Source organism: Chiloscyllium plagiosum, unplaced genomic scaffold (genome assembly GCF_037043375.1).
Source record: "Chiloscyllium plagiosum isolate Xiang-an unplaced genomic scaffold, Cpla_swu_hap1 HiC_scaffold_6, whole genome shotgun sequence".
NCBI classification, from domain to species: Eukaryota; Metazoa; Chordata; class Chondrichthyes; order Orectolobiformes; family Hemiscylliidae; genus Chiloscyllium; species Chiloscyllium plagiosum.
The window spans coordinates 80,887,623-80,913,262 of NW_028270144.1; the positions used below are offsets into that span (position 1 = coordinate 80,887,623).

A 25,640-nucleotide genomic window follows, 5' to 3' on the forward strand; every position below is an offset into this window, starting at 1 on the left:
GTTGTAGAGGTCAGTCACTAAAATATTTGTAAGAGAATGCCAATATGCTTTTAACAAAAGAATAAAATGTTTATTACACAACATGGATAAAAAAAGTCACAAGCTATATAAAAAAAAATCAACTATTGAAAATAATCTCTTTACAAACATTGAAAATAAATAAACATCACAGCTATTCACTTACAGACACAAATGTCAGAATAGCCACCTATGAATGAATCTGCTTCATCTCCCTGTCTCTGGGTTATATAACTGAAATCTCAAACAGCTTAGCAATTATATCCCCAGTTGTTTTGCTGGTCATTGAACTGAAATCACATCACTTCTTATAAATTCTTTGAATTCAATGGTCAAAATGACTTCAACCTTTAAAAAAAAGTCACAAAACTGAAAAATATTAATTTTCCCTCCAATTTATAACTATACTAAAACTTCTTGCTCAGCTGACATGACTGTAAATCAGTTTCTTTTTGATACATTGTGTAACTGCACTGAAATGTATTTTTTTCACTTAGTGTCCTCAAGACTTAAGTAAACAGCGTTAAAAGATTATGCTTTTATGAAGTAACATGGGTTTCTTAAACTCATGTCTTCAACAGCCTTGTAAGATGTCTTCCTCTCTGACATCCCCATAAACTTCTGCTTCAGCAGCTTTCTTCCCACTGACCTCTAAGCAACTGAAAGCTTTGCCCCAGTCCTGACTGCTGGGATTTCAACAAAAAGCATTTTTGCTGTTATGGACTTGGTGTGTGGAGAGAGGTCAAACTGACGGAATTGGTACTCCCTAGAGTTTCAAACAATGAGAGTGACCTCATTGAAACATAAAATTTGAACATGCCTGGACAGACTGGATGCAGGGATAATGTTTCACTTGGCCAGAGCATCTAGAAGAAGGAGGACACAATCTCAAGATACAGAGCAGGCCATTTCTGACTAAGATGAGGAGAAAGGTCTTTACTCAGAGGGTGGTGAACCTTTAGTACAGAAGGCTGTTGAGGATGTGACACGGAATAATTTAAGAAAGTAACAGAGGCTTAAGTTGTCAAGGGTTATGGGGGGAGAGCAAGTGTATGACATTGAGAGAGATCAATTATTATCATGTTGAATGTTGAGACAGGCTTGCTGTAATAGCCTACTCCTGATCCTATTTTCTATGAATGTTCCTATGAATGAATCTGCTTCATCTCCCTGTCTCTGGGTTATATAACTGAAATCTCAAACAGCTTAGCAATTATATCCCAGTTGTTTTGCTGGTCATTGAACTGAAATCACATCACTTCTTATAAATTCTTTGAATTCAATGGTCAAAATGACTTCAACCTTTAAAAAAAAGTCACAAAACTGAAAAATATTAATTTTCCCTCCAATTTAGAACCCAAGTTCTCAAATAATGATAATATAGTGTGCCTCTTCATAAATCCAATTTCAAATTATCCGCAGCAAATTATTTGGGCTATAAAAGATGGTAAGGTTAATTATTGCATTGGGGAAATGGTTTGTCACACATCTACACACATATCCAAGAAAGTGAGAAATAGAAAGGAAACAAATTACAAATTAAAGCAAAGGTATTGGAATTAATTCATGTGAATTGAACTGTCGGGTAAGTCAGTCGTACAGCACAGAAACAAACCCTTCATTCCAACTCGTCCATGCGAACCAGATATCCTTACCTAATCTAGTCCCATATCCCTCTAAATCCTTCCTATTCATATACCCTTCCAGATGCCTCTTCAATGTTATAATTGTTCCAGCCTCCACCAACTCCTCTGGCAGTTCATTCCATATACGCACCACCCTCTGCGTGAAAATGTTGCCACTTAGATCCCTTTTATATCTTTCCCCTCCCACCCTAAACTGATGCCCTCTAGTTTTGGACTCCCACAGCCCAGGGAAAGGACCTTGTCTATATATCCTATCCATGCCCCTCATGATTTTACAAACCTCTATAAAAGCCACCCCTCAGCCTCTGAAACTCCAGGAAAAGCAGCCCCAGCCTATTCAGCCTCTCCCTTTAGCTCAAACCTTCCAACCGTGGCAAAATCCTTGTCAATCTTTTACAAACCCTTTCAAGTTTCACAACATTCTTCCGATAGGAAGGAGACAGAATTGCATACGATATTCCAAAAGGGGCCTAACCAATATCCGGTACAACCACAACATGGCCTCCCAAATCCTATACTCACTGCTCTGACCAATAAAGAAAAGGATTCCAAACACCTTCTTCACTATCCTATCTACATGCAACTCCACTTTCAAGGAACTATGAGCCCGCAATCCAAGTTCGCCCCAGGACCATACCATTAAGTGTATAGCCCTGCTCCAATTTGCCTTTCCAAAATGCAGCACCTCACATTCATCTAAATTAAACTCCCCCATCTGCCATTCCTCAGCCCATTGGCCCATGTGATCAAGATTCTGATGTACTCTGAGGTAACCTTCATCGTCCACTACACCTCCAATTTTGGTGTCATCTGCAAACTTACTAACTATGCCTCCTATGTTCACATACAAATCATTTATATAAATGAAAAAAGCAGTGGATCCAGTGGTCAATCCTTGTGGCACACCATTGGTTACGTGCCTCCGATCGGAAAAACAACCCTCCACCACCACCCTCTGTCTTCTATCTTTGAGTCAGTTCTGTATCCAAATGGCTAGTTCTCCCTGTACTCCATGTGATCTAACCTTGCTAACCAATCTCCCATGAGGAATCTTGTCGAATGCCTTACTGAAATCCATATAGATCACGTCCACCACTCTCCTTATCAATCCTTTTTGTCACTTCTTCAAATAACTCAATCAAGTTTGAGAGACATGATTTCCCATCGACAAAGCTGATGCTCCCTAATCAGTCCTTGCCTTTCCAAATACATGTAAAATCTGTCCCTCGGGATTCTTTTTTACCTCTATTTCTCCAACAACTTGCCCATCATTATGTCAGGCTCACCAGTCTATAGTTCCCTGCTTTTCTTTACCACCTTTCTTAAGTAGTAATCAGTCAATGTTAGTTGAGGTTCTTTCTACGCGCAGAAGTCCCTTTCACCAAAGCGCAGAAGTCCCTTTCACCAAAGCGCAACACAATTGAGTTGCTGGTTAAGCTTTAATTGTTGCAAGCTGGGAAATAATTCACTTCACAGGTGAAACAAAGGTTTCCTTCCCAAAAATCAAACTTCTAGGAGATATTGAGATCAGGGACAGATATTTACTTTATCCTGAAGTAGCTTATGGTTTGTTGTAGTGTTATAAGCAGAATGTCAAGCGAACGTTAAAGCTGTATATGTAAAAATGGTGATTCTAACAAAGCAACAGTTTCAATCATGTGACAGGGGGTCTTCAGGTTGAAACACTCAGCTACCAAGATACCTTTATAACTCCCTCCTTTCTTAAATGAAAAGATGCTATACTTGCTATTTTTCAATTTGCTGGCACCCTTCTAGAATCTAGGAAATTTTGCAAGATGATAACCATTGCATTTATTATCTCACAGGAAGTTACATGCAGAAGGAGACCATTCATCTCATGATACTTGCTTCAGCTTTCCAATGAGTTTTGGTGCAAATATCCTGCCTTCTCCCCAATGCCCATTATTTGAATCAAGACAATCATCTCGTACCTTCTTGAATCCCTCAACCGAACCTGCCTCCACTACTCTCCAGAGTAGTGTATTATCACCTGAACTACTCAGTGCATGAAGAAGCTTTTTCTCACATTACTTTTGCTGTTTTACAAATCATTTCAAATCTGTGTCCTTTTGTATTCAAACCTTTAGAGCAAGAATGGTTTCTTCCCATTTATTCAATCAAAACCATTTATAATTTTGTTTTGTATAAATTTCTATCAGATCTCCTCTTAGCCTTCTTTTCTGAAAGAACTGTCGCAAATTTGTTCTGAAACTGTAGTTTCTCATCGTTGGAATAATTTTTGTGAAAATGTTCTGCACTGTTTCCAATGCATTTAGATTCTTTCAATTGTGTTGCACCCAGAACTGTACCACAGAACTCCAGCTGAGACCTAAGAGTCTTATACAAGCTGAGACTAACCCTCTTGTGTGCACCTATTAATAAATTGCAGAATATGGAATGCTGTCTCCACCTGTCTTGCCATGTTCAGTGATCTGTACACACAAACAGTAGGAACCTCTATAATTTGGCACCCCTTAAAGTATTGTACATCGTCTAGTCATATTCTTGCTACTAAAAGGCATCACTTCACATTTCTCTGACCTGCATCTAACACATTTCTGCCCACTCCACCAACTTGTCTATGTCCTTTGGAGTTGTAGATGTAGCATCCTCCTCACAGTTTATAATACTTCCAATTTTATATCATCTCTGAACTTGGAAATTGGCCCCCGCCAGCAAGAACTAGATCATTAACATACATTAGGAAAGCAAAAGTCACAATGCCCTGAGGAACCCCACTATAAATCGTCTCCGAGCGAGAAAAATATCTATTCTCTTTATTGTTCAGCCAATTTTGCATCCATATTGCTACTGTCCCTTTATTCCATCAAATAACTGTTCTCAACAGTCTTTTGTGTTACAGTGAAGTCCATATGCACCACACCAAAAGCAAGGGACAATGAGGATACTTTGTTGTTACCTCTTCAAAAACTGGAGCAAGTCAATTTAACAAGATTTCCACTATAAAAATCCATGTTGACTATTCCTTATCAATCCACCTTTTTCCATGTGACTATCAATTCTATTCTGAATAATTGTCTCTGGAAGCTTCCCCACCACCAATTTAAAAACTGATTGGTTTGTAAACCTACAAACAAGGGCATAAAGTCTGTAATTCTCCAGTCCTCTGACAACCCCATCCAACTCCCCCAACCACCACCACCACCAAAATGTCTTTGAAAGATTCAGAAAATGCCAAATGCTTCTGTAATTTCCATTCTTAATCTCCTTGGATACATTTTATCTGATCCGAATGCCTGACCCACTTTAAAGTATCTATTGTCTTCCTAATACTTCCTTCTTATCAATTATGAACTCTTAGAACCTATGTCCTTGGTAAAAACAGATGCAAACTATCAGACTTCAGCCATGTCTGTTGCCTCCATGTGTAAATTTCCTTTTTGATCCATATGCAACTCTACTATTCCTGCTACCATCCTTTTCCTATTAGAGTGCCTATGGAAGACTTTGAGATTCTTGATTATGTTGGCCACTAATTGTTTCTTTTATCCTCTTTGTTCACCTCCCATTTGAACCTTCTGTATTCTGTTTGGTTCTTGGCTGGGTTTTCTGCTTGATAGTTGTCTGTGCACTCTTTCTTCTTTAACTTAAGTTTCTATCAGTTTCTTCATCCAGACATTCCAGACTGGTATTCTCTTTTGAGGTATTGTACCTGAACAATCTCCTCTTCGAAGGTAACCTATTGTTTTGCTACAGTTTTTCTTAGCAACCTCTTTTCCAGGAGAAAGAGAGAACTGTCAATGCTGAAGAACAAAGTCGAGACTTGTGGTGCTGCAAAGGCACAGCAGGTCAGGCAGCATCTGAGGAGCAGGAGAATTAACATGTCGGGCATAAGCCCTTCATCAGGAATTCTGACCCACATCTTTTAATTCCTCAGATATAGACATCCAGACCTGGGGAGTTGTCAGTCTTTAGGTTACAAAAGTTTTCCCAGCACCTGTTCCACTTCTTATGATTGTTTTAGGTTAAGTCTCCATATCACCTCTGGATTTTTAAATCTTTTAGTTTTCCAAGTTTTCCACCATGAAAATCGACAAAATACCTCTTGAAAGCTGAAAATGTGTTGCTGGAAAAGCGCAGCAGGTCAGGGAGCATCCAAGGAACAGGAGAATCGACGTTTCGGGCATAAGCCCTTCTTCAGGAAGCCCTCTTGAAAGCATCCAGTATTTCTTTGCTTTCCATCATTAATCCCTAAATCACCCTCTCCAGAGTACCAACACAAGCTTTAGTTATTACGCTTTTTCACATACAGTTTTTCATATTACAAGAAAGAGTTTCTACTATCTACCTTTCTCTCACTTGGTTTTATATCTCTTTATTATATTCTTGTCATTCTTTGCTGGTTTTTAGAAAAGTCTGTCCAATTCTCTGATCTACCACTAATCTTTAAAGTTTTATAATTTTTTATCAACTTATTTTTCTCACCAATATGAGAAGTCCAATGTGATCCTCAACAAGCACCATCAGTCCAGAGTTGCTCTGTATAATGATTGACATTTACCCTGAACATGTCAGAGAATGGGAATTGGTATCTCATTTTATGTACAGGGACCTGGGAGTCCTGGTGGATGGGGTAATGCAGAAGTAGGGCAACCTCTTTTCCAGGACGAGCAGCAGAGGCCACACACTAGTCCCTATCTGTCCTGAGGCAAGGTTTCCACCCAGTAGGACAGTATTAGACATCTGTAGGAATGCCCAGCAGTGTAGGAAGGTCGATGACTTGCTCCATTTCACAAGGGTAAGAGCTACCACCTTATCTCTGTACAGCACCCACCTGCCAAGGTTTATGCAGGTTGCTGTTAACAAACAATAATCCCACCTGATAGACATCTCTCACAGCATAGCACAATTCTTAAAGTTGATACCCAGAAATCATTTGGAAAATGCAGCTTGTTTCTTCTGATGTTGGGACAGGCCTTGCTGGCTATCTCACATGATTCTTCCAAATTTCTGATGATAGCTTGTGTTATTCAAGCCCCAGAAGACTCTGCCCTGATAAATTGTCCCAAAAACACAATGAACTCATTTTCTAAGCCTTTTTTGCCAATCTGATACTCTCAATTTATATGTCGATTAAAGTTACCATGATTAATGCAGTATATTTCATACCCTATTTGTTGCTTCTTGTATGCTTTATCTGACACTGTGACTACAGTAGGAACAAGGCCTTTAAACTACTCCCATAAGTAAACTTTACTATTTCTGATCTCTACGCAAATGGATTCTGTATCTTAATCATTCAGTGTGAAATGGTATGCTCAAATTAATGAAACTGCCCTGTCACTTTTTCCAAGCGTCGTATCATTCTGAGGTGTCAAAAATGCCCTCCATGTTTACACCCAGCCATCTTTCAACGACGTCTCATACATATTTATCTCAATCTCTACAACAATTAGTTCTTTTTATTCCAAACACTGCATACATTCTAGTACAGAATCTGAAACTCTGCTTTAAAACAAAAAAGGATACTCTTGCAATGTCTGGCCTAATCTGCACTCAGAACGTTTGTGTGTACCTTCCTGTCACACCGAGGTAACCATTACTCAAACTGCTACCCTGCTGTATTTATTACCTCGTTGTTTCGCTTTGCTTCTATCACATCTCTCCTCACTTGATGCCTTCCCCCCACTATCCTGTTTAAAACCCTCTGTACTGCCCTAATTACACAATTTGCCAGAACACTGGTCCCAGCATAGTTCAGATGTAGGCCATCCCAATGGAACAGTTCCCACTTTCCCCAATACTGGTATCTGCATCCAATGACACAAAACCCATTTCTCTGGCATCAACCTTTGAGCCATGTGTTCATCTCATTATTCTTGTTTGCCCTACACCAATTTCCTGTGGCTCAGGTTAGCAGAGGTTACCAGCTTTGAGGTTTTGCTTTATAATTTAGCCTCTAGCTAGACAATCTCTAAACAAAACCTCTTTTTAATCCTATCTATAATGTTGGTACCTATGCTGACCAACACAACTGACTCTCCACATCCCACTGCAAGATCCTCTCCAGTCCAAAGAAGATGTCACAAACCCTGGCACCTTACAGGCAATACACAAGCTGTACAGTTGCTTTGAGCTACTGAGAATGGTCTCTATTCTATGAAGTATAGGATAATATTCTATTATTTTCTACCACCACCATTCCTATTTATCCCCTTCCCCCTCACCACTTTCAGGCTTCCTGTGCAATGGTGTGCTGGCCAATTAACACATTAATATCACAGCCCCACTACCATCCAAACAAGATAAAATGCCCTCAAAATTGTTGGACAATCGACACTCCTGCCTTCTGGGTTCCCTTGCAATCACACTCTCCTGTGCCTGATCATAGAATAGAACTGGGGTAGGCTATCTGACTCATTGAGCCTGCTCTGCCATTTCCCATGGTCATGGCTGATCATCCAGCTCAGTTCCCAGTTCCTGATTTCTCCTCTTACTCTTTGATCCCCTTACCCTGAAGAACGGTATTTATCTCCTTCTTGAAAACATTCAATCTTTTGACCTCAATCACCATCTATAACAGAGGATTCCACAAGTTCACTATTGTGTGTCTTTTGTGTTCTCTCTGTGTGTATTTTCCTCTGTCCTGACTGGCCTAACCCATATCCGTACTGGGATCCCTGGTTCTGGGCTCCCCAGTCATTGAATATCCTGCCTGCATTTATCCAATCTAATCCGGTTAGAACTTTATAGAGTTCTGAGAGATACCCTGCATTCTTATGGACTCCAGTGGATAATGTCCTAACTTTAGCCCATCACTGGCCAAATAAGATGATTTTATCTCAAGAGATGTGACCTCCTTGTGGAGCAAAGTGACCAAGTAACTTCGCCCTCACCAACATGCTGCAGTGACGGAGCTCAGCTTCCAGCTCAATGTTCGAGCTGAAGCTTCTAAGGTTGCCCACATTTATCCTAAATCACATGAACATCCAGGGACTCTTCATACTGTAATTACAGCACCTGCCTTGACATCTTTGTCTTAACTAATCATTTTAAAATATTTAGGTCTACTGCTCATTAATTACTATGCTAAATGCAACTTAGAAGGATGTTTATCCATAAAATATTTAAAACTTACATATTCTGAATTCTAGCTATTCACAGTGCTCAAGAGCAGTCAAAAGCCAAAATAAAACAAAGAACTACTGATAAAAACTGAAAATAAAAACTGAAAAAAAAACTGAGAATGTTTTATATCAGAAACAAAAGCAGAAATTGCTGGTAAAGCTGAGCAGCTCTGGCAGCATCGATGAAGAAAAATAGAATGAATATTTCGGGTCCAGTCTCCCTTCCTGAGGGGCTCTGAGGAAGGGTCACATGGACCAGAAACATTTAACTATATTTCTCTTTACAGATGCTGCCAGAATTGCTGAGCTTTATTGCTGGAAAAGAACTGCTGGAAAAAATTGCTGGAAAAGAACTACAGATGCTGGAAAACTGAAACAAACAAAAACTGAAACTGCTGGGAGAAACTCAGCAGGTCTGACAGCATCTGCAGAGAGGAAAACCGAGTTAATGTTTCGAGTCCTGTGACGCTTCACTAGAATTACGAACTAGACTTAGATCCACTCTTTGCCCTTTCAAATTATTTGTAAGATTATCATCATTGCAATGCAGAGGTGATTTTACTCAGAGCATTAATTAATCCTGTCAAAATTTTGGGTAACCTCAAGTTTACAGAGCATTTAATGTGGTAGACCAGCCAAGAGTGCTTTGGAATAGTCAAGTCTTGAATAAATAAAGGCATGAAGCTTTCATCAGATGATCTGAGACAGACACTAATCGGACAATATGAAAGTTGACACCCTTAATGATGGTATGAATAGGTCAGAAGCTTATATCTGGATGGATTGAGACACAAAACATTCTTAACAGCCTGGCCTAGAACATAGACCTGTACATAGGAATGGGCCCTATGGCCCATGATGTTGTGCCGAACATGACTACAAGTTAAAATAATCCCTTCTGCCAGCCCCCTCATTCCTTGCATATCCATGTGTTTATCTAAAAGTCTTTTAAATGTCCCTATTGTATTTGCCTCCACTACCATCCCGAGCAGTGCATTCCACACTCCTATTGCTCTCTGCATATAAAACTTTCTCCCTCTCATCTTAAATGCATGCTCCCGACTTTTAGACATTTCAACTCTGGGAAAAAGATTCTGACTCAACCCTATTTATGTATCTCATAATTTTACAGACTTTTATCAGGTCTTCCCTCAGCCTCCACCATTGCAGGGAAAACAACCTGAGTTTTTCTAGCCTCTCCATATAGTCCATACCCTCTAATTCAGGCAGCGCCCTGGTAAACCTCTTCTGAACCCTTTCCAAAGTCTCCAGATCCTTTCTGTAATGTGGTGACCAGAATTGAACACAATACTCGAAGTGTGGCCTAATAAAGGCTAATACAGCTGCAACATGACATCCTCAATCTTATACTCTCATTTTCCAGCTAATAAAGGCAAGTATGCCATATACCTTCTTCACCACCCTATTTATTTGCGTGGTCACTTTCAGGAAGCTATGGACTTGAACCACAAATCTCCCTTTGTACATCAGTGCTATTCAGGGTCCTGCCATTAACTGTATTCTTTTCCTTAACATTTGCTCTACCAAAGTGTAGCACCTCACACTTCAACGGATTAAACTCCATCTGCCATTTCTCCACCCATATCTACAAGTGATCTATATCCCACTGTATCCTTTAACAACCTTCTATATTATCCAAAACTCCACCGACCTTTGTACCGTCTGCAAACCTACTAACCCATCCATCTACATTTTCATCCAAGTCATTTATGTATAGCACAAACAAGAGAGGTCCCAATATGGATCCCTGAAGAACCGCTATTAATCATGGACCCCAAGCCTGAAAAACCAATCTTCCACCACTACCCTCTGCCTATTATGGGCAAGCCAATTCTGAATCCACAGAGCCAAGTCACCATGAATCCCATGCATCTTAATCTTCTGGATGAGCCTACCATGAGTGACCTTTTCGAATGCCTTACGAAAATCCACGTAGACAAAATCCACTGTTCTACACTTATCAATCATCTTTGTCACCTCCTTGAAAAATGCAATCAGTTCAGTAAGACATGACCTGCCCTGCACAAAGGCATTGTAATGAGGCTATGTTTTTCTAAATGCATGTAAATCCTATCCTATGAATTCTCTCCAATAACTTCCCAACCATTGATGTAAGATTCTACAGTTTTCTGGATTATCCCTATCTCTCCTCTTGAATAGAAGAACAATATTAGCTACTCGCCAGTCCTCTGGAACTTCTCCAGTGGCTAATGACAATACAAAGATCTTGGTCAAGGCCACAGCAATCTCCTTTCTTGTCTCACTCAATAACTTGGTGTAGATACTATCAGGCCCTGGGGACATATCCACCTTCATGCTCTTCAAGAGACCCAACGCCACTTCTCTCTTGATCTCAAAGTGCCCCAGCATATTTGCATGCTCCACACAAATCTCATGATGCTCCATATCCTTCTCCTGGGTGAAAAAACTGGCTTAAATTCAGACTATTTCAAGGAAGACAAATTAAGTTGGGAACCAAGGTACAGGATTTGTTTTTGACCAAAACAATGACTAGAATGTTCCCAATATTTAACTGGTAGAAATTTTCTAGGCAAAGGGGGGGACAGCAGATGCTGGAAATCAGAGTGGTGCTGGAAAAGCACAGCAGGTCAGGCAGCATCTGAGGAGCAGGAAAATCAACGTTTCGGGCAAAAGCCCTTCATCAGTAGAAGTTTTCGCTCATCCAGTTTTCAACATCAGATAATTTACTAATAGCAGAGTCAAGAGATGTGATGAAGTAAAAATTATTGTCACTGGTTACATATGAAAACAACACTGTGCCTTCTAAGGATGGTTAGCCTGGCTTTTCAATGTAATATGTAATTGTTTCATTACTAACTTAGAATTAGATTGTTTAATTTGTGACAATTGATCTTCTATTTTGACCAATTAGCAGAGAGATGGTAAAGTGTGAAATTGTTGATGACTGCAATAAGGGGATTGCAGTTTTTGTCATCATACTTAATTAAGTGAGCTTATTCCGGGCAGCCCAGATACAAAGGGGTTATTTGGTTGTCTATTCTCTTCCCCTCTCTGCTTGTGCTCTTTTCCTGAGCTGCAGTGATAAGGGCTGTCTCTATATGATGGCAAGGATGTAAAGGGGGCAGCAGACCACCACAAATTTTGACACTTCTGCCAAGTACTGCAGGACTGCTCCGGAGTGATCTAGATAGAAATCAATAATCTTTTATTGTAAGATGAGTGATAAAATGGCTTTCATTGTCTGCAAGCTGCAGAAATAGTACCAGGTCCATTAACAATTTGGTAAGCAGATTGCTCGTCACCGAGGAGGCATCTTTTGGTTGGTCATGGTGACTCAAAAGCAGCTGGCCCAGCTGACTGCCAAGAGTAAAGGCATCATAATTGCTGCCAAGCTACTAATTTTTAGAGTTATAGACAGAGTCATATAACATAGAAACAAGCCCTTTCACCCACTATGTCCAAATAGAACAACAAACATCAAACTACACTAATCCCATTTAGGTGCATTTGGTCCATAGCCTACTGTGCTCTGGCATTTTAAGTGCTCATCAAGATGCTTATTAAAATGTTGCATGAGTATTTGCCTCCACTACATTCTCAAGCAGCACGTTCCATATATCTATCACACCATGGATGAAATAAATTATCTCCTCTAAACCTTAAACTTATACCCTCTGATTTTAGACATGTCTGCCATGGGGAAGAGATTCTCAGGATCTACTTTGTCTACACCTGTCATAATTTTTTACCAGATCCACTTCTCAGTCTCCTCTGTCCAAAGGGAAAACAAACCTAGCCTATCTCCTCATAACTAATACCTTTTATCCCAGATAATACTCTGATGAATCTCTTCTGCATCCTCTCAATTACATCCTTCCAATAGTGTGGTGACCAGAATTGCACATTGATTAGGCCACAGGTGAAATACTATGTTTTATGAAGTTGACATAAAACAATATTCTACATCATAGCTAATGAGGGCAAACATCCCATGTGCCTTCTTCATTACCAGTGCTGTGCTGACAACTTCAGGGATCTGTGGACATTTACACCAAGGTCCCTTTGTTCTTCAGTACTCCCTAGGGACCTATCTTTTATTGTGTAAGTCCTCTCCTTATTAGATCTCCCAAAATGCATCATCTCGCATTTATCAGGATTAAACTCCATCTGCCATTGCTCTGCCCAATTTACCAGTCTGATCAATATCAAACTATAACCTGAGACCATCATCCTTAGTATCAACAACACTACCAATTTTCATGTCATCTGCAAACATACTAATTATACTTTCTACATTCACATCCAAGTCATGATCAGAAAGGGTCCCAGCACCAAACGCTGTGGTACACCATTGGTCAAGACTTCCAAATACATAAAAAGCTCTCCATTATCACTCATTGCTTCCTGTTTGTTAGCCAAGTTTGGATCCAGTTTGCCAACTTGCCTTGGATCCATGGGCTTTTACCTTCTGGATCAGCCTTCTATGACTTTACTGAAGATCATGTAAATCACATCAATTGCCACCATCCTCATCAATATATTTAATCACTTTTCAAAAATCTCAATTAATCAGACAGGATCTCCTTGTAACAAATCCACACTGGGTATGTGAGTACCTTTGTATGCCTGTTAAAAACGTCGAATACCTCCTTATTATTAATCTTAAATGTGTCCTAGAATCTCACCATTCCAAGTGAAACCCCTGGCTACAATATCATTCCCCTCTGTGAATACAATATATAGTATTCATTTAAGACCTCACCCACGTACATTGGTTCCATACACAGGTTGCCTGTTTAGTCTCTTATAGGTCCCACCCTTTCTCTGCTAATCCCCTTACTCTTAATATACTTATAAAAAGCCTTGTTTTTTTTCCTTGATTTCACCTGCTAAAGATATTTTATGACCCCTCTTTGTCCTTCTAATTCCTTAAAGCAACCTCCTACACTATATTTTTGAAGGGCCTTTCCTGTTTTTAATGCATTGTGCATGACAGATGCTTCACAACACTCTCCACATCCCTTGCCATCCAGGATTCCCTGCACCTGCTGCCCTTGCCCTTTACTCTTAAAGAATCATGCTTGTCCTGAAGCTCATTATAATAGTTTTAAAAGAATTCCATTTTCCAAATGTGCCTGCAAGTAACTGCTCCCAGTCTATTGATCTGCTTGCGTTTGCACACTGTCCAGAGCAGTGAAACCTCTCTCAGTTCTGTCATAGGGCATAAATCATGTGACTACCTTAAAGCAATGGGCATGCAATGAACAACATCTACACCACAGGAAACCCGAAATTCAAGCTGCATGTTTGCTCTATCTACTTCTCCCTGGCAAGAATCAATTATCATAGAGTCTTGTTGAAATGAGAGTGGCAAATGCCCTACTCAAAAATGAAAATCAAAGTGCAAGGCTTTTTTTGTTATTTCATGTCTTCAGCATCTTCAGTTTTTTTGTTTTATTATGTGAGAAATTGTCTCCAGTTTCAGTCTGGAAGGAGCTAAATGAAAAAATGTTCAAGGTTCACAAGCTAAAACAATTCAGTATAAGCTCACTGTGGTTGCAACAGGAAGTAGATTTCTGTGAAGACATTGCACAGAAGTCTTTTTTATCCACCTCCTTGCTCCTCTTCCATCTTCCAGCAGCTTGTCCTTCACTGTCAAGCCTCTGTCCATTGTTCAAGTCATGCTGCCCTCTAAGGGGATTATGTAGTAGTGCACCCAAAAATGGAAGCAACTGGTTTGTGCAGAAGTTTTGAAGTCCAACAAAAAATCCTTAATGACTGTCTCTCCACTCTTATGCATGTGCATGTTTGCAATTTTAAACTACTATAGATTCTACATTGACTTGATTCTATCTAAGTAAACAGCTTCTTGAAACCAAAAAGCAACTAACCTATAAAGCAGCTTATGATCCTTTTAATTAATGCCAATGGGGTCGCATTTTCTTCTGCTGAAGATAGTTCAGCTGTGCAAGGTTCAGTGGGGTTGAGAACAGGGAAATGTTGTTTCTAAGTTGCAGCACTCCCTCAGGAAATTCACTACATGCACACTAACACCCTCACTAAGATGGTGTCCGGTCATAACCACCCCAAAAATTTACAGTATTTCCATGTTATAGACACCAGTTTGGACATCAAAAAGCAGAACTTGCTGGAAAGGCTCAGCAGGTCTGGCAGCTGCTGTGAACAGAAATCAGTTAATGTTTCAGGTCAGGTGACCCTGCTTCAGAACTGATGGTAGCTAGGAAAAATATTTAATGCAGGACATAGGGTAGGGGTAAGGAGTAAATGATAGGTAGATATAGAGCCCAAAAGAGTGGGAAGAACAGTTGGACGAACAATGGAGTGGATAACAGTCAGCCTAGCAGAATGACTAGCTACTCGGGGACTATTCATAGCTAACAATGGGTGGTATGTTTAGTGACTGTAACCAGCCAGGTGGACTGCATAGAACATGAGTTCCCTGATTGGACCAGATTAACAGCCCCAATCAAGGAGCCCTGGCTAACAATAAGAATAGGAGTTTTAGACATCTTGTTCACTCAGTTGGCTCTGAGGGAGCAGGATCAGTGTCAAGCACTCTCCACATGTAATTAAAGAATGGTTAGTGACAGGATACCAGCCTCTGTGGAGTTATTTCAGTGTATAATAGAAGACCATATGATAACAAGGTCTGATGTGTGGGGATTGGGATAAGGACATGGAAGAAGGTCCCTCAAGTCGTCTAAAATCTTGAACTTGATATGGAATCCAGAAGGCAGTAGAGTTCCCAAGTGGAAAATGAGGTGCTATTCCTCCAGCTTATGCTGAGCTTCGCTGGAGCATTGTAGCTAGGAATCCTGAGACAGAGATATTGGCCATTGAAGTAGTAGGCAACAGGAAATTCACAATTCTTTTTTGCAAACAGAATGTAGATGTTCTGCAAAGCAGTCATTCAATCCACGCTTTGTTTCCCCAATGCAGAGGAGACCACATTGTGAGCCGTGAATGCAGTAGAGTAGATTGAGTGAAGTGCAGGTAAAACTCAGTTTCACCTGAAAGATATGTTTGTGCCCTTGGATACTGAGAAAGGAGCAAGTAAAAGGAAGTACAGCAGGTGTAGCATCTCCTGTGTTTGCAGGGGAAGGTGCTATGGGGCTCTGAGGTTGGGGGGGTGAGTGGTTGTTAGGAGCCAATATGGAGTGGACCAGAAGGAACAGTCCCTGTGGAAGGCTGACAAGAGGGGGGAGGGAAATGTATCTGGTGGTGGCAGAAATGTCAGCCAATGATCCTGTGGATGTGGATATTGATGTTGGTGAGATGGTAGGCAAGGACAAAGTGGACCTTATTGCTGTTGTGGGAGGGAAGAGGGAAGGTGAGGGCTGACGTGCGGGAGATGGGTTGGACGCAGCTGAGGGCCCTGTCAACTATGATGCTGGGGAATCCTTGGTTGGTGAAGAAAATGGACATTGGAGGTCACCTTGTCAAAGTTGGTGTGATCAGAATTTTTGCAATGGAGACGAAGAAACTGTGGAAATGGAATACAGGAGCAGGGTGTGAGGATGGTGTAGTCAAGGTAAATTTGCAAGGCACTTGTTTTGTAGTGGATATTGGCGGCCAGCCTATCCCCAAAAATGGAAACAGATGTCAAAGGGAGGGGAGGAGTCAGAAATAGACAAAGTGAAGATGAGAGCAGGGTGGAAACTGGAAATGAAGCTAATAAAATTTTCCAATTCCAAATGAGAGATGGAAGCAGCACCAAAAGGATTCTGGGTAATCCAAGAAAGAGGATGGGAAACATTTCTGGCTGTTCCTTTTTTGAGGTATTTTAGGTACTGGAGGTGATTTCCTCAAATTCCAGGAGCAGTAATTACTGTTTTATATGCTGTTGCATTGTTTTGGAACTTTGGAAAAAGAAAGTAATAAAAACAGCAGTTTTAAAAGGGAGAAGAACAGACAAAGGAAGTACATGGTGAGGTCAGTGCAGGAGAGAGAGAGAAAGAAACTGACACCATAGTGTACCTGCACAGTTACTGCCTTTGCTGTTTGAATTCATGTATCGCTGGACATCAGAATGTGTCTGGGAAAATTAACAAACAGTGAAATTCACAACTGATCTTGGAGGAACTGTTGGGCAAAGTTTACAGCACAGAATTAGATAAGTTAATCGTTGTTTTAAGTGTGGCCTACAGATAATCTGCAGTAGTGAGTAGAGTGGGTTCTATCTTGATTGTATGTTTTTGGAGATATGTCTCTTGATTAAACTTAAAACATAAGCCATAACTATTAATAACTGGGGCAATGTTTTGTTGTGGAATAAGATGGTGTTATGTTCTGGGTCCATAGATTGTGATGGAGCAAATACAGCCTGTAGTAGAGTGATATGCGCTTCTTATCAGATGTGGGAGTTTAAAGAGAGCTGAAGGGTTACTGCGGATTATATCTGCAATAAATACTGTTGGTTGCGAATCTTATCAGACCGAATGGATCAGTTGGAGAGACAATTAGAAGCAATGAGGAATTTGCAACAGCAACAGTATGTGATGGATGGCAGTTATAGGAAGGGGAGGAAGTGTCAGATACAGTCACATAGACGGGTTAACTTTAGGAAAGGTAAGAGAGGTATGCAGAGAGTGCAGGAGCCTTCTGTGGCTATCCCTATTTCAAACAAGTATGTTTTTTTTGGAAAATGGAGAGGGTGATGGATTCTCAGGGGAATGTAGCACAAACAACCACATCTCTGGTATTGAGATTGGGTGTAATGCAATGAGGGGTACATTGGGTTTCAAGAGATAAATTGTGTTAGGGGACTCTCTAATCTGAGGTACAGACAGACGTTTCTATGGCCAGCAGCAAAAAATCAGAATGGACCCAAGGAGATAATGAGGAAAGAGATCAATTTGAAACTGGTACAGTTGAGAACAGAAGTGAGTGAAACAGTCAGGGCAGGCAAGGACAAGGTAGGACTAATAAATTAAACTGCATTTATTTCAATGCAAGGGGCCTAACAGGGATGCCGATGAACTCAGGGCATGGTTAGGAACATGGGACTGGGATATCATAACAATTACAGAAACATGGCTTAGGGATGGGCAGGACTGGCAGCTTAATGTTCCAAGATACAAATGCTACAGTAACGATAGAAAGGGAGGCAAGAGAGGAGGGGAAGTGGCGTTTTTGATAAGGGATAGCATAACAGCTGTGCTGAGGGAAGATATTCCTGGAAATATATCCAGGCAAGTTATTTGGGTAGAACTGAGAAATAAGAAAGGGATGATCACCTTATTGGGATTGATTTATAGACCCCCTAATAGTCAGAGGGAAATTGAGAAACAAACATGTAAGGAGATCTCAGTTATCTGTAAGAATAATAGGGAGGTTATGGGAGGGGATTTTAACTTTCCAAACATAAATGGGACTGCCATAGTGTTAAGGGTTTAGATGGAGAGGAAATTGTTAAATGTGTACAAGAAAATTTTCTGCTTCAGTATGTGGATGTACATACTAGAGAAGGTTCAAAACTTGACCTACTCTTGGGAAATAAGGCAGTGCAGGTGACTGAGGTGTCAGTGGGGGACCACTTTGGGGCCAGCGACCATAATTCTATTCATTTTAAAATAGTGATGGAAAAAGATAGACCAGATCTAAAAGTTGAAGTTCTATATTGGAGAAAGGCCAATTTTGATGGTATTAGGCAAGAACTTTCAAAAGCTGACTGGGGGCAGATGTTCGCAGGTAAAGGGACAGCTGGAAAATGGGAAGCCTTCAGAAATGAGATAACGAGAATCCAGAGAAAGTATATTCCTGTTAGCGTGAAAGGAAAGGCTGGTAGGTATAGGGAATGCTGAATGACGAAAGAAATTGAGGGTTTGGTTAAGAAAACGAAGGAAGCATATGTAAGGTATAGACAGGATAGATCAAGTGAATCCTTAGAAGAGTATAAAGGCAATAGAAGTATACTTAAGAGGGAAATCAGGAGGGCAAAAAAGGGACTTGAGATAGTTTTGGCAAATAGAATTAAGGAGAATCCAAAGGGTTTTTACAAATACATTAAGAACAAAACGGTAACTAGGGAGAGAATACAGCTTCTCAAAGATCAGCAAGGCAGTCTTTGTGTGAAGCCGCAGAAAATGGGGGGGGATACTAAATGAGTATTTTGCATCAGTATTTACTGTGGAAAAGGATATGGAAGTTATAGAATATAGGGAAATAGATGGTGACGCCTTCCAAAATGTCCATATTACAGAGGAGGAAGTGCTGGATATCTTGAAATGAATAAATGCAGATAAATCCCCAGGACCTGATCAGGTGTACCCTAGAACTCTCTGGGAAGCTAGAGAAGTGATTGCTGCGCCTCTTGCTGAGATATTTGTATCACCGATAGTTACAGATGAGGTGCTGGAAGACTGGAGGTTGGCTAACGTGGTGCTACTGTTTAAGAAAGGTAGTAAGGACAAGCCAGGTGACTATAGACCAATGGGCCTGACATCGGTGGTGGGTAACTTGTTGGAGGGAATCCTGAGGGGCTGGATGTGTATGTATTTGAAAAGGCAAGGACTGATTAGGGATAGTCAACATGGCTTTTTGCAAGGGAAATCATGTCTCACAAACTTGATTGAGTTTTTTGAAGTAGTAACAAAGAGGATTGATGAGGACAGAATGGTAGATGTGATTTATATGGACTTCAGTAAGACATTTGACAAGGTTCCCCATGAGAGACTGGTTAGCAAGGTTAGATCTCATGGACTAAAAGGAGAACTAGCCTTTTGGATACAAAATTGGCTCAAAGGTAGAAGACAGAGGGTGATGGTGGAGAGTTGTTTTTCAGACTGGAAGCCTGTGACCAGTGGAGTGCCACAAGGGTCGGTGCTGGGTCCACTATTTTTTGTTACGTACATAAATGATTTGGATGCGAGCATAACAGGTACAGTAAGTAAGTTTGCAGATGACACCTAAATGGGAGGTGTAGTGGACAGCAAAGAGGGTTACCTCAAATTACAACAGGATCTTGATCAGATGGGCCGAGAAGTGACAAATGGAGTTTAACTCAGATAAATGTGAAGTGCTGCATTTTGGGTAAGCTAATCTTAGCAGGACTTATACACTTAATGATAAGGTCCTAGGGAGTGTTGCTGAACAAAGAGACCTTGGAGTGCAGGTTCATAGCTCCTTGAAGGTGGAGTCGCAGGTAGATAGGATAATGAAGAAGGCATTTGATATGCTTTCCTTTATTGGTCAGAGTATTGAGTACAGGAGTTGGGAGGTCATGTTGCAGCTCTACAGGACATTGGTTAGGCCCCTGTTGGAATATTGTGTACAATTCTGGTCTCCTTCCTATCGGAAAGATGTTGCGAAACTTGAAAGGGTTCAGAAAAGATTTACAAGGATGTTGCCAGGGTTGGAGGATTTGAGCTATGGGGAAAGGCTGAACAGGCTGTTGCTGTTTTCCCTGGAGTGTCGGAGGCTGAGGGGTGACCTTATAGAGGTTTACAAAATTATGAGGGGCATGGATAGGATAAATAGACAAAGTCTTTTCCCCGGGGTCAGGGAGTCCAGAACGAGAGGGTATAAGTTTAGGGTGAGAGGGGAAAGATATAAGTGAGACCTAAGGGGCAACTTTTTCACACAGAGGATGGTATGTGTATAGAATGAACTGCCAGAGGAAGTGGTGGAGGCTGGTACAATTGTAACATTTAAAAGGCATTTGGATGAGTGTATGAATAGGAAGGGTTTGGAGGGACATGGGCTGGGTGCTGGCAGGTGGGACTAGATTGGGTTGGGATATCTGGTCGGCATGGACGGGTTGGAACAAAGGGTCTATTTCCATGCTGTATATCTCTATGACTCTATGATGTCATCAATGTCTCTGAGAAAGAATTGTGGATGGGGGCCAGAATAGGACTGGAATAAGGAATGTTCCATGTACCTCATGAAAGAGAGACAGGCGTAACTGGGGCACAATCAATTACCCAGGTCCACAACTTTGACCTGAAGGTAATGAGAGGAGTTTAGAGAGCAGCTGCAGTGTGCTCTGTTGACAGCCATTGTTCAGCATACAACATCCTCACTTCTAGGTCAGAGGTTGAGGGGTTCAAATCCCATTCCCCTGAGTTAAGCACAAAGCCAATGCTTGACATTGCAGCACAGTCCAAGGGATGTCTGTACTGGTGTAGGGGCTGTATTTCATAAAGATATTAAGGGTTCAGGCAAATAGTGACTAACAAACCAAAAGGAATTCATTTGATTCAGAATGCTTTAGGAACTCCTGCAGTCATGAAAAGTGTGGAAAAAAGATAGGAACTTTTTTACAGCAACAGATACCACCTGTAATTAAGTAAGTTATATACATATGTAACTTACCTACTTATCAATCTGAGCTACAAATCTAGATACCACCAATCTTAATTTCACACCAGGTCATTATATATCTGAAATGTGCGTTAGAGGGAGGTTATATTTTGGAAACAGTACATTCAATGGACCTGGCATTTCCTGCCCTGACAGTAATCAGCACAGTAAAAATGGCTCAGCTAATTGCCTGTCCTCCGTCGCTGCACATAAATACTCCAACCCTCAGACTGGCCAGTTGCCCTCTCAGACAGGACTTCCTACCAGCTTGAGATGAAAGTCCTACTCTGAAACAAGAAGCTGCTCCCAGAGTTAGAATTCCTGCAGAGCAGACAGGAGACCGATTTACAATTTCAGTCGGATGGGTGGGAAATACACCCCATAAAATCCAAACCCTTATCTAGACTCTTTTCACAGCTGTTGCCTGATCTGTTAAATGTTTGCAGCATTTTCTATTTTGATTTCAGATTTCCTGCCAACTCAGTATGTTTCTTTAGGTATATCACATCACAAATTTCAAAAACCACAACATTTTAAATTCAAAAGAATGCACACCTGTGTTTGAATGTTTCACATTTGGGACTAAAGATCAAAAAAGATTAATAAAAAACTGTAATAACATATGTTTAGTTTCAAGTACTTCAAAATCTGCCTACAAATCAATAAACTTGGTTGTAGACTGTAATCAAAAGACAACACAATGAAACTAAGTATATAGACCCTACGTCCAACTCATCAGCACAGACCAGACAAACCAATCTGACCTATTCCCATTTGCCAGGATTTGGCCCATATCCCTCTCAACCTTTCCTATTTTTATACCCATCCTGAAGCCTTTTAAATGCTGTAAATGTAGTGTATCAAAGAACGGTCCACAAGTGCAAGGTGCATTTAAAACGTGTGTTTCATTTTCCTTTTTAATAAAAAGATGGAAATAAAGAAATACACATCAAATGTAGAAATAAACAATCCGTTTGTGAAGGATTGGTGCACCAACGACGCAGCAATACAGCGACCTAACGATAGTCAGGTAAGGAATATCATTCATATTTCGCAGAGAATGTTAACAAGAATTAATTATTTTTCCCCGTTTTGACGATTTCCTTTAGTAACAGCAGTGCGCCAGTGAGGGAGATGAAAAAGACGGCATTCTCGAACATAAAAGCAATCACCAGACAATAATCAATCGGGTCGAATTAGCGCGATCACGCGTGCAGTAACATCGCCTCAAAGTGATCACCGAAGCGAGCGAGCTAATAACCAACGTTCGCGAAGATATCACGCTGCTAAGAAAAAGTTGAATAGTCCTTTCAAACAATTCGCCACATCCACGCACCTAAAATTTAAAAGGTGGATGGATTGCAACCTTTTCCACAGAAAAGATTTAGACATCCATGTGATCTCCCATACGAACGCATTGAAATGTATTTTTAAAAATGTATTATTGATGGTGTTAATTGTACATGCGAATTCATTCGCTAGCCGAGAGAAGTTTGGAAGCCTCTTTAAGGATTCCATGCTGTCGTTATTTGTAAAATCGAAACACAGACTTCAATGTTTAATGCGGATGTAGAGCGCAAATGCGAAATGTAGCTGTCTCAAAAGTCACTAATAAAATGTCCTAGAACTTTTCACCAACATATTCAATACGATTAACAATGATCGACGGGGACGGAGACAGTACTAAACACCAATTCCATTGAAGCACCAAGGCTCAGAGCTAAGTCTAATGATGGTATGCACAAGGGTTAGTGATTGGATGTGAATGTGAAGAGAATGAAAATACCATGGAAAGACGGACTTAAATGGATCGTAATACGCGAAGAATGAGAAAAGGCGGGCGGAGGTGTGCATTTCTGGTTTCTTTACCGTTGGAAAGACAAGTTTCCGGACGCTCTCTCCCAAACAGTCCAGGTTAACGCGCCTGCGAGCAGCGTCCTTGCTGCCAGCTCCTGAAACTGAGCGCTTCCCATTCACCACCCGCGAAAATGGACATCCCCCGTCCTCAGGACTCTCCGGGTAATCCGATCCGGCGGAGCTGAACGATTCGGATGAAATCTTCCTCTCTGACATTCTGATCAATCTTGCACATTAGTCCGAAAAGACGCCTTCCTCCGAACTGCTGTTCTGTTCGTCAGCTCTGCACATCTCCCAGCTTTATAGCCGCGATCGCCACAGGAAATTAGTCATCGAGAACGCGCTTTCACTTCACCCTCATCTCTCTCGAATCCAAACAATCATTTTGGCTCCTCATGTTTCTCCCTGAAAACAAACATTTTTAAAGCTCGTGGTTCTTGCGATCACGTGTTTTCAGGCGCCTTTACTGTCGTCCCAAATTGTCCTTAAAAGCGGTGCTTACCACGTCCTAAGGGACAACAACAGCCAGTAATCCAGCTCTCCATCCTGTTTAGGGAATATTTGCACGTCTCGTAGTGATACCGAAGACTACATTCTCGCACTCCTAACAAGGACCTTCGAATCATCCCAGCCTTTCGCAGAACAGCTCAATAGTGACACACCTGTCTCCACCTAAAAACACAAAGCAACGTCTCGGGTGCACTTAATAACTTTACTGTGAAGCAGAACCTTTCCCCACACAGGGATAGAGAGGTTATGTTTCACAGTAAGTTTAAGAATAGTGTGTAAACAACTACAAACGGAAGAGGGCACACTATGTCAAATATCATAGATGCACAGCAAAAGGAAATGATACAGTGGTACCTGACGCGTGTTTCAATCTAGATGAGGTTATTAAGAGCCTGATTGTCGTAATAAATCATTGTAAATGTGTTGCAGAACTCTTAAGAAACTGACGATTCTTTTCATTATCATGGCTGAAAGTCATCTATTGAATTGGTCGCCAACTGCAAAAGTGACCTCTCATGGAGGAGTTCGACAAATATTTTGTTCCAAAAAAACTGCGGGAGCTGGAAATCTGAAACAAAAACAGAAGTTGCTGGAGAAACTCAGCAAGTCAGGCAGTATCTGTGGAGAGAAAGCAGAATTAACATCTCAGTCCAGTGACCCTTCTACAAATTATACCTGGGTCAATATGCAGTTAGCTGTAGGGCTGGTTTGCATTACAGAGTAATACCAACGCAATAGGTTCAATTCCTGCGCCTGCTGAAGTTGCGATAAAGAACTCTCTTTCTCAACGTCTCCCCTAATATCCTGAATCTCAGGTTAAACCACCACCAGTGCTCCCTGCAAAGAGACAGCAGCTAGTCCAGTATGACTGTGGTGACTTCATCTTCTGCAGTAGTGTAGTGCCCAGGGAAATTTTAGATGCTGATAATCAGGCTTATTAGGACGAAATCAATTATTGCTCATTTGTGTCATTTCTTGTGTGGAGTGGTGCTGCTTTCATTGGGGTATTTTTCCTGCTGTAACTTATTTTAAAATTGTGATTCTTTTTCTGATCCAGGAATGTTTGTTACAAAAAAAACTTTAAATTCATTAAGAAAAAAGAATCAAGGAATGGCATGTGAAGAATTCCTAAAAGGGTGCTTCTTAAACAATATGTTTATAACCCAAAGCGAGGAGAAGCCTGCTAATTTTAGCTCTGGTGAATGAGATAGGGCAAGTTGAGTGTTACTGGGAAAACATCTTGGTAGTAGCCATAATCTAATTAGATTTTTTTTAAAAAAAGGCAAAATAAAAATAAATGGAAATAACTAACTGGAGGAAAGTCAATTTTACTGATTTGAGAAGGCATCCATTCAGCACATATAGACTGGAACAAAATTTGTCCAAGAAAATGACAATTGAGCAAGGTAGATTTGAGATACTTTGGATAAAACCCAAATTTTCCTCCCAATGAGAGGAAGGACATAACTCTCTGCATGGGAAAGGAAACAAAGATTAATTGGGAAACTGCAAAGAACCCTCACTAGAATGCATTCTAAGTTAGAGTAAGTTAGAGACAAAAGAAGCTCTGTTCACATTATTTGAGTCCTCTATGCATGAGGAGTACCAGATATCCAAAGCATTACAAATGTCACACCCTTGTTCAAAAAAGGGGAAGAGATAAACCTGGTAACAACATGTCAATGAGACTAAGGTTGGAGATGGAAAAATTACTGGACACCTCTGTCAAGGACGAAATTAGTCCTCATTTAGATAAGCATTAATTAACAAAGAACAACCAGCAATACATGTGATTGAGTTTTTTGAAATAGCAGGCATGTTTGATGAAGATAGCAAAGATTGTTATCTGTATCTTTATATGTATGCATGGACTTCTGATAAAACATATTTGATAAAGTATGACATTACAGATATATTTGAGAAATAGAAGCTTGAGAACTAAAGGGACGGTGGTAGCTTGGGTGGGTAGCTAAGGAAAAGGAGGTAGAAACTAATGGTGATCAAATGGTTTTCTGACTGAAAAGAAATAGGTAGTCCCTTGGGAGTAAAAATTGGGCTCTTATTTTTTGAATATACATATGTTAGATTTAAGTGTAGAGATTACAATTTTCAAGTTGTAGATCTTAACAAAACATGACAACATAGTAAATAATAAGTAAGATAGCATCAGACT

The 25,640-nt window shown here is 40.6% G+C and overlaps 1 protein-coding gene across 1 annotated transcript in view; it reads right to left on the bottom strand.

Annotated features, from left to right (window-relative positions):
• The window catches only part of gucy1a2 (guanylate cyclase 1, soluble, alpha 2), a 237,001-nt gene extending 212,909 nt beyond the window's left edge, over positions 1–24,092 (bottom strand). Inside the window, exon 1 of the mRNA XM_043691828.2 lies at positions 22,970–24,092. Within this exon, the coding sequence (XP_043547763.2) occupies positions 22,970–23,173 (204 nt within the window). The 5' untranslated portion in view covers positions 23,174–24,092. The remainder of the gene's footprint in view (positions 1–22,969) is intronic.
• Positions 24,093–25,640: the final 1,548 nt, after the last annotated feature.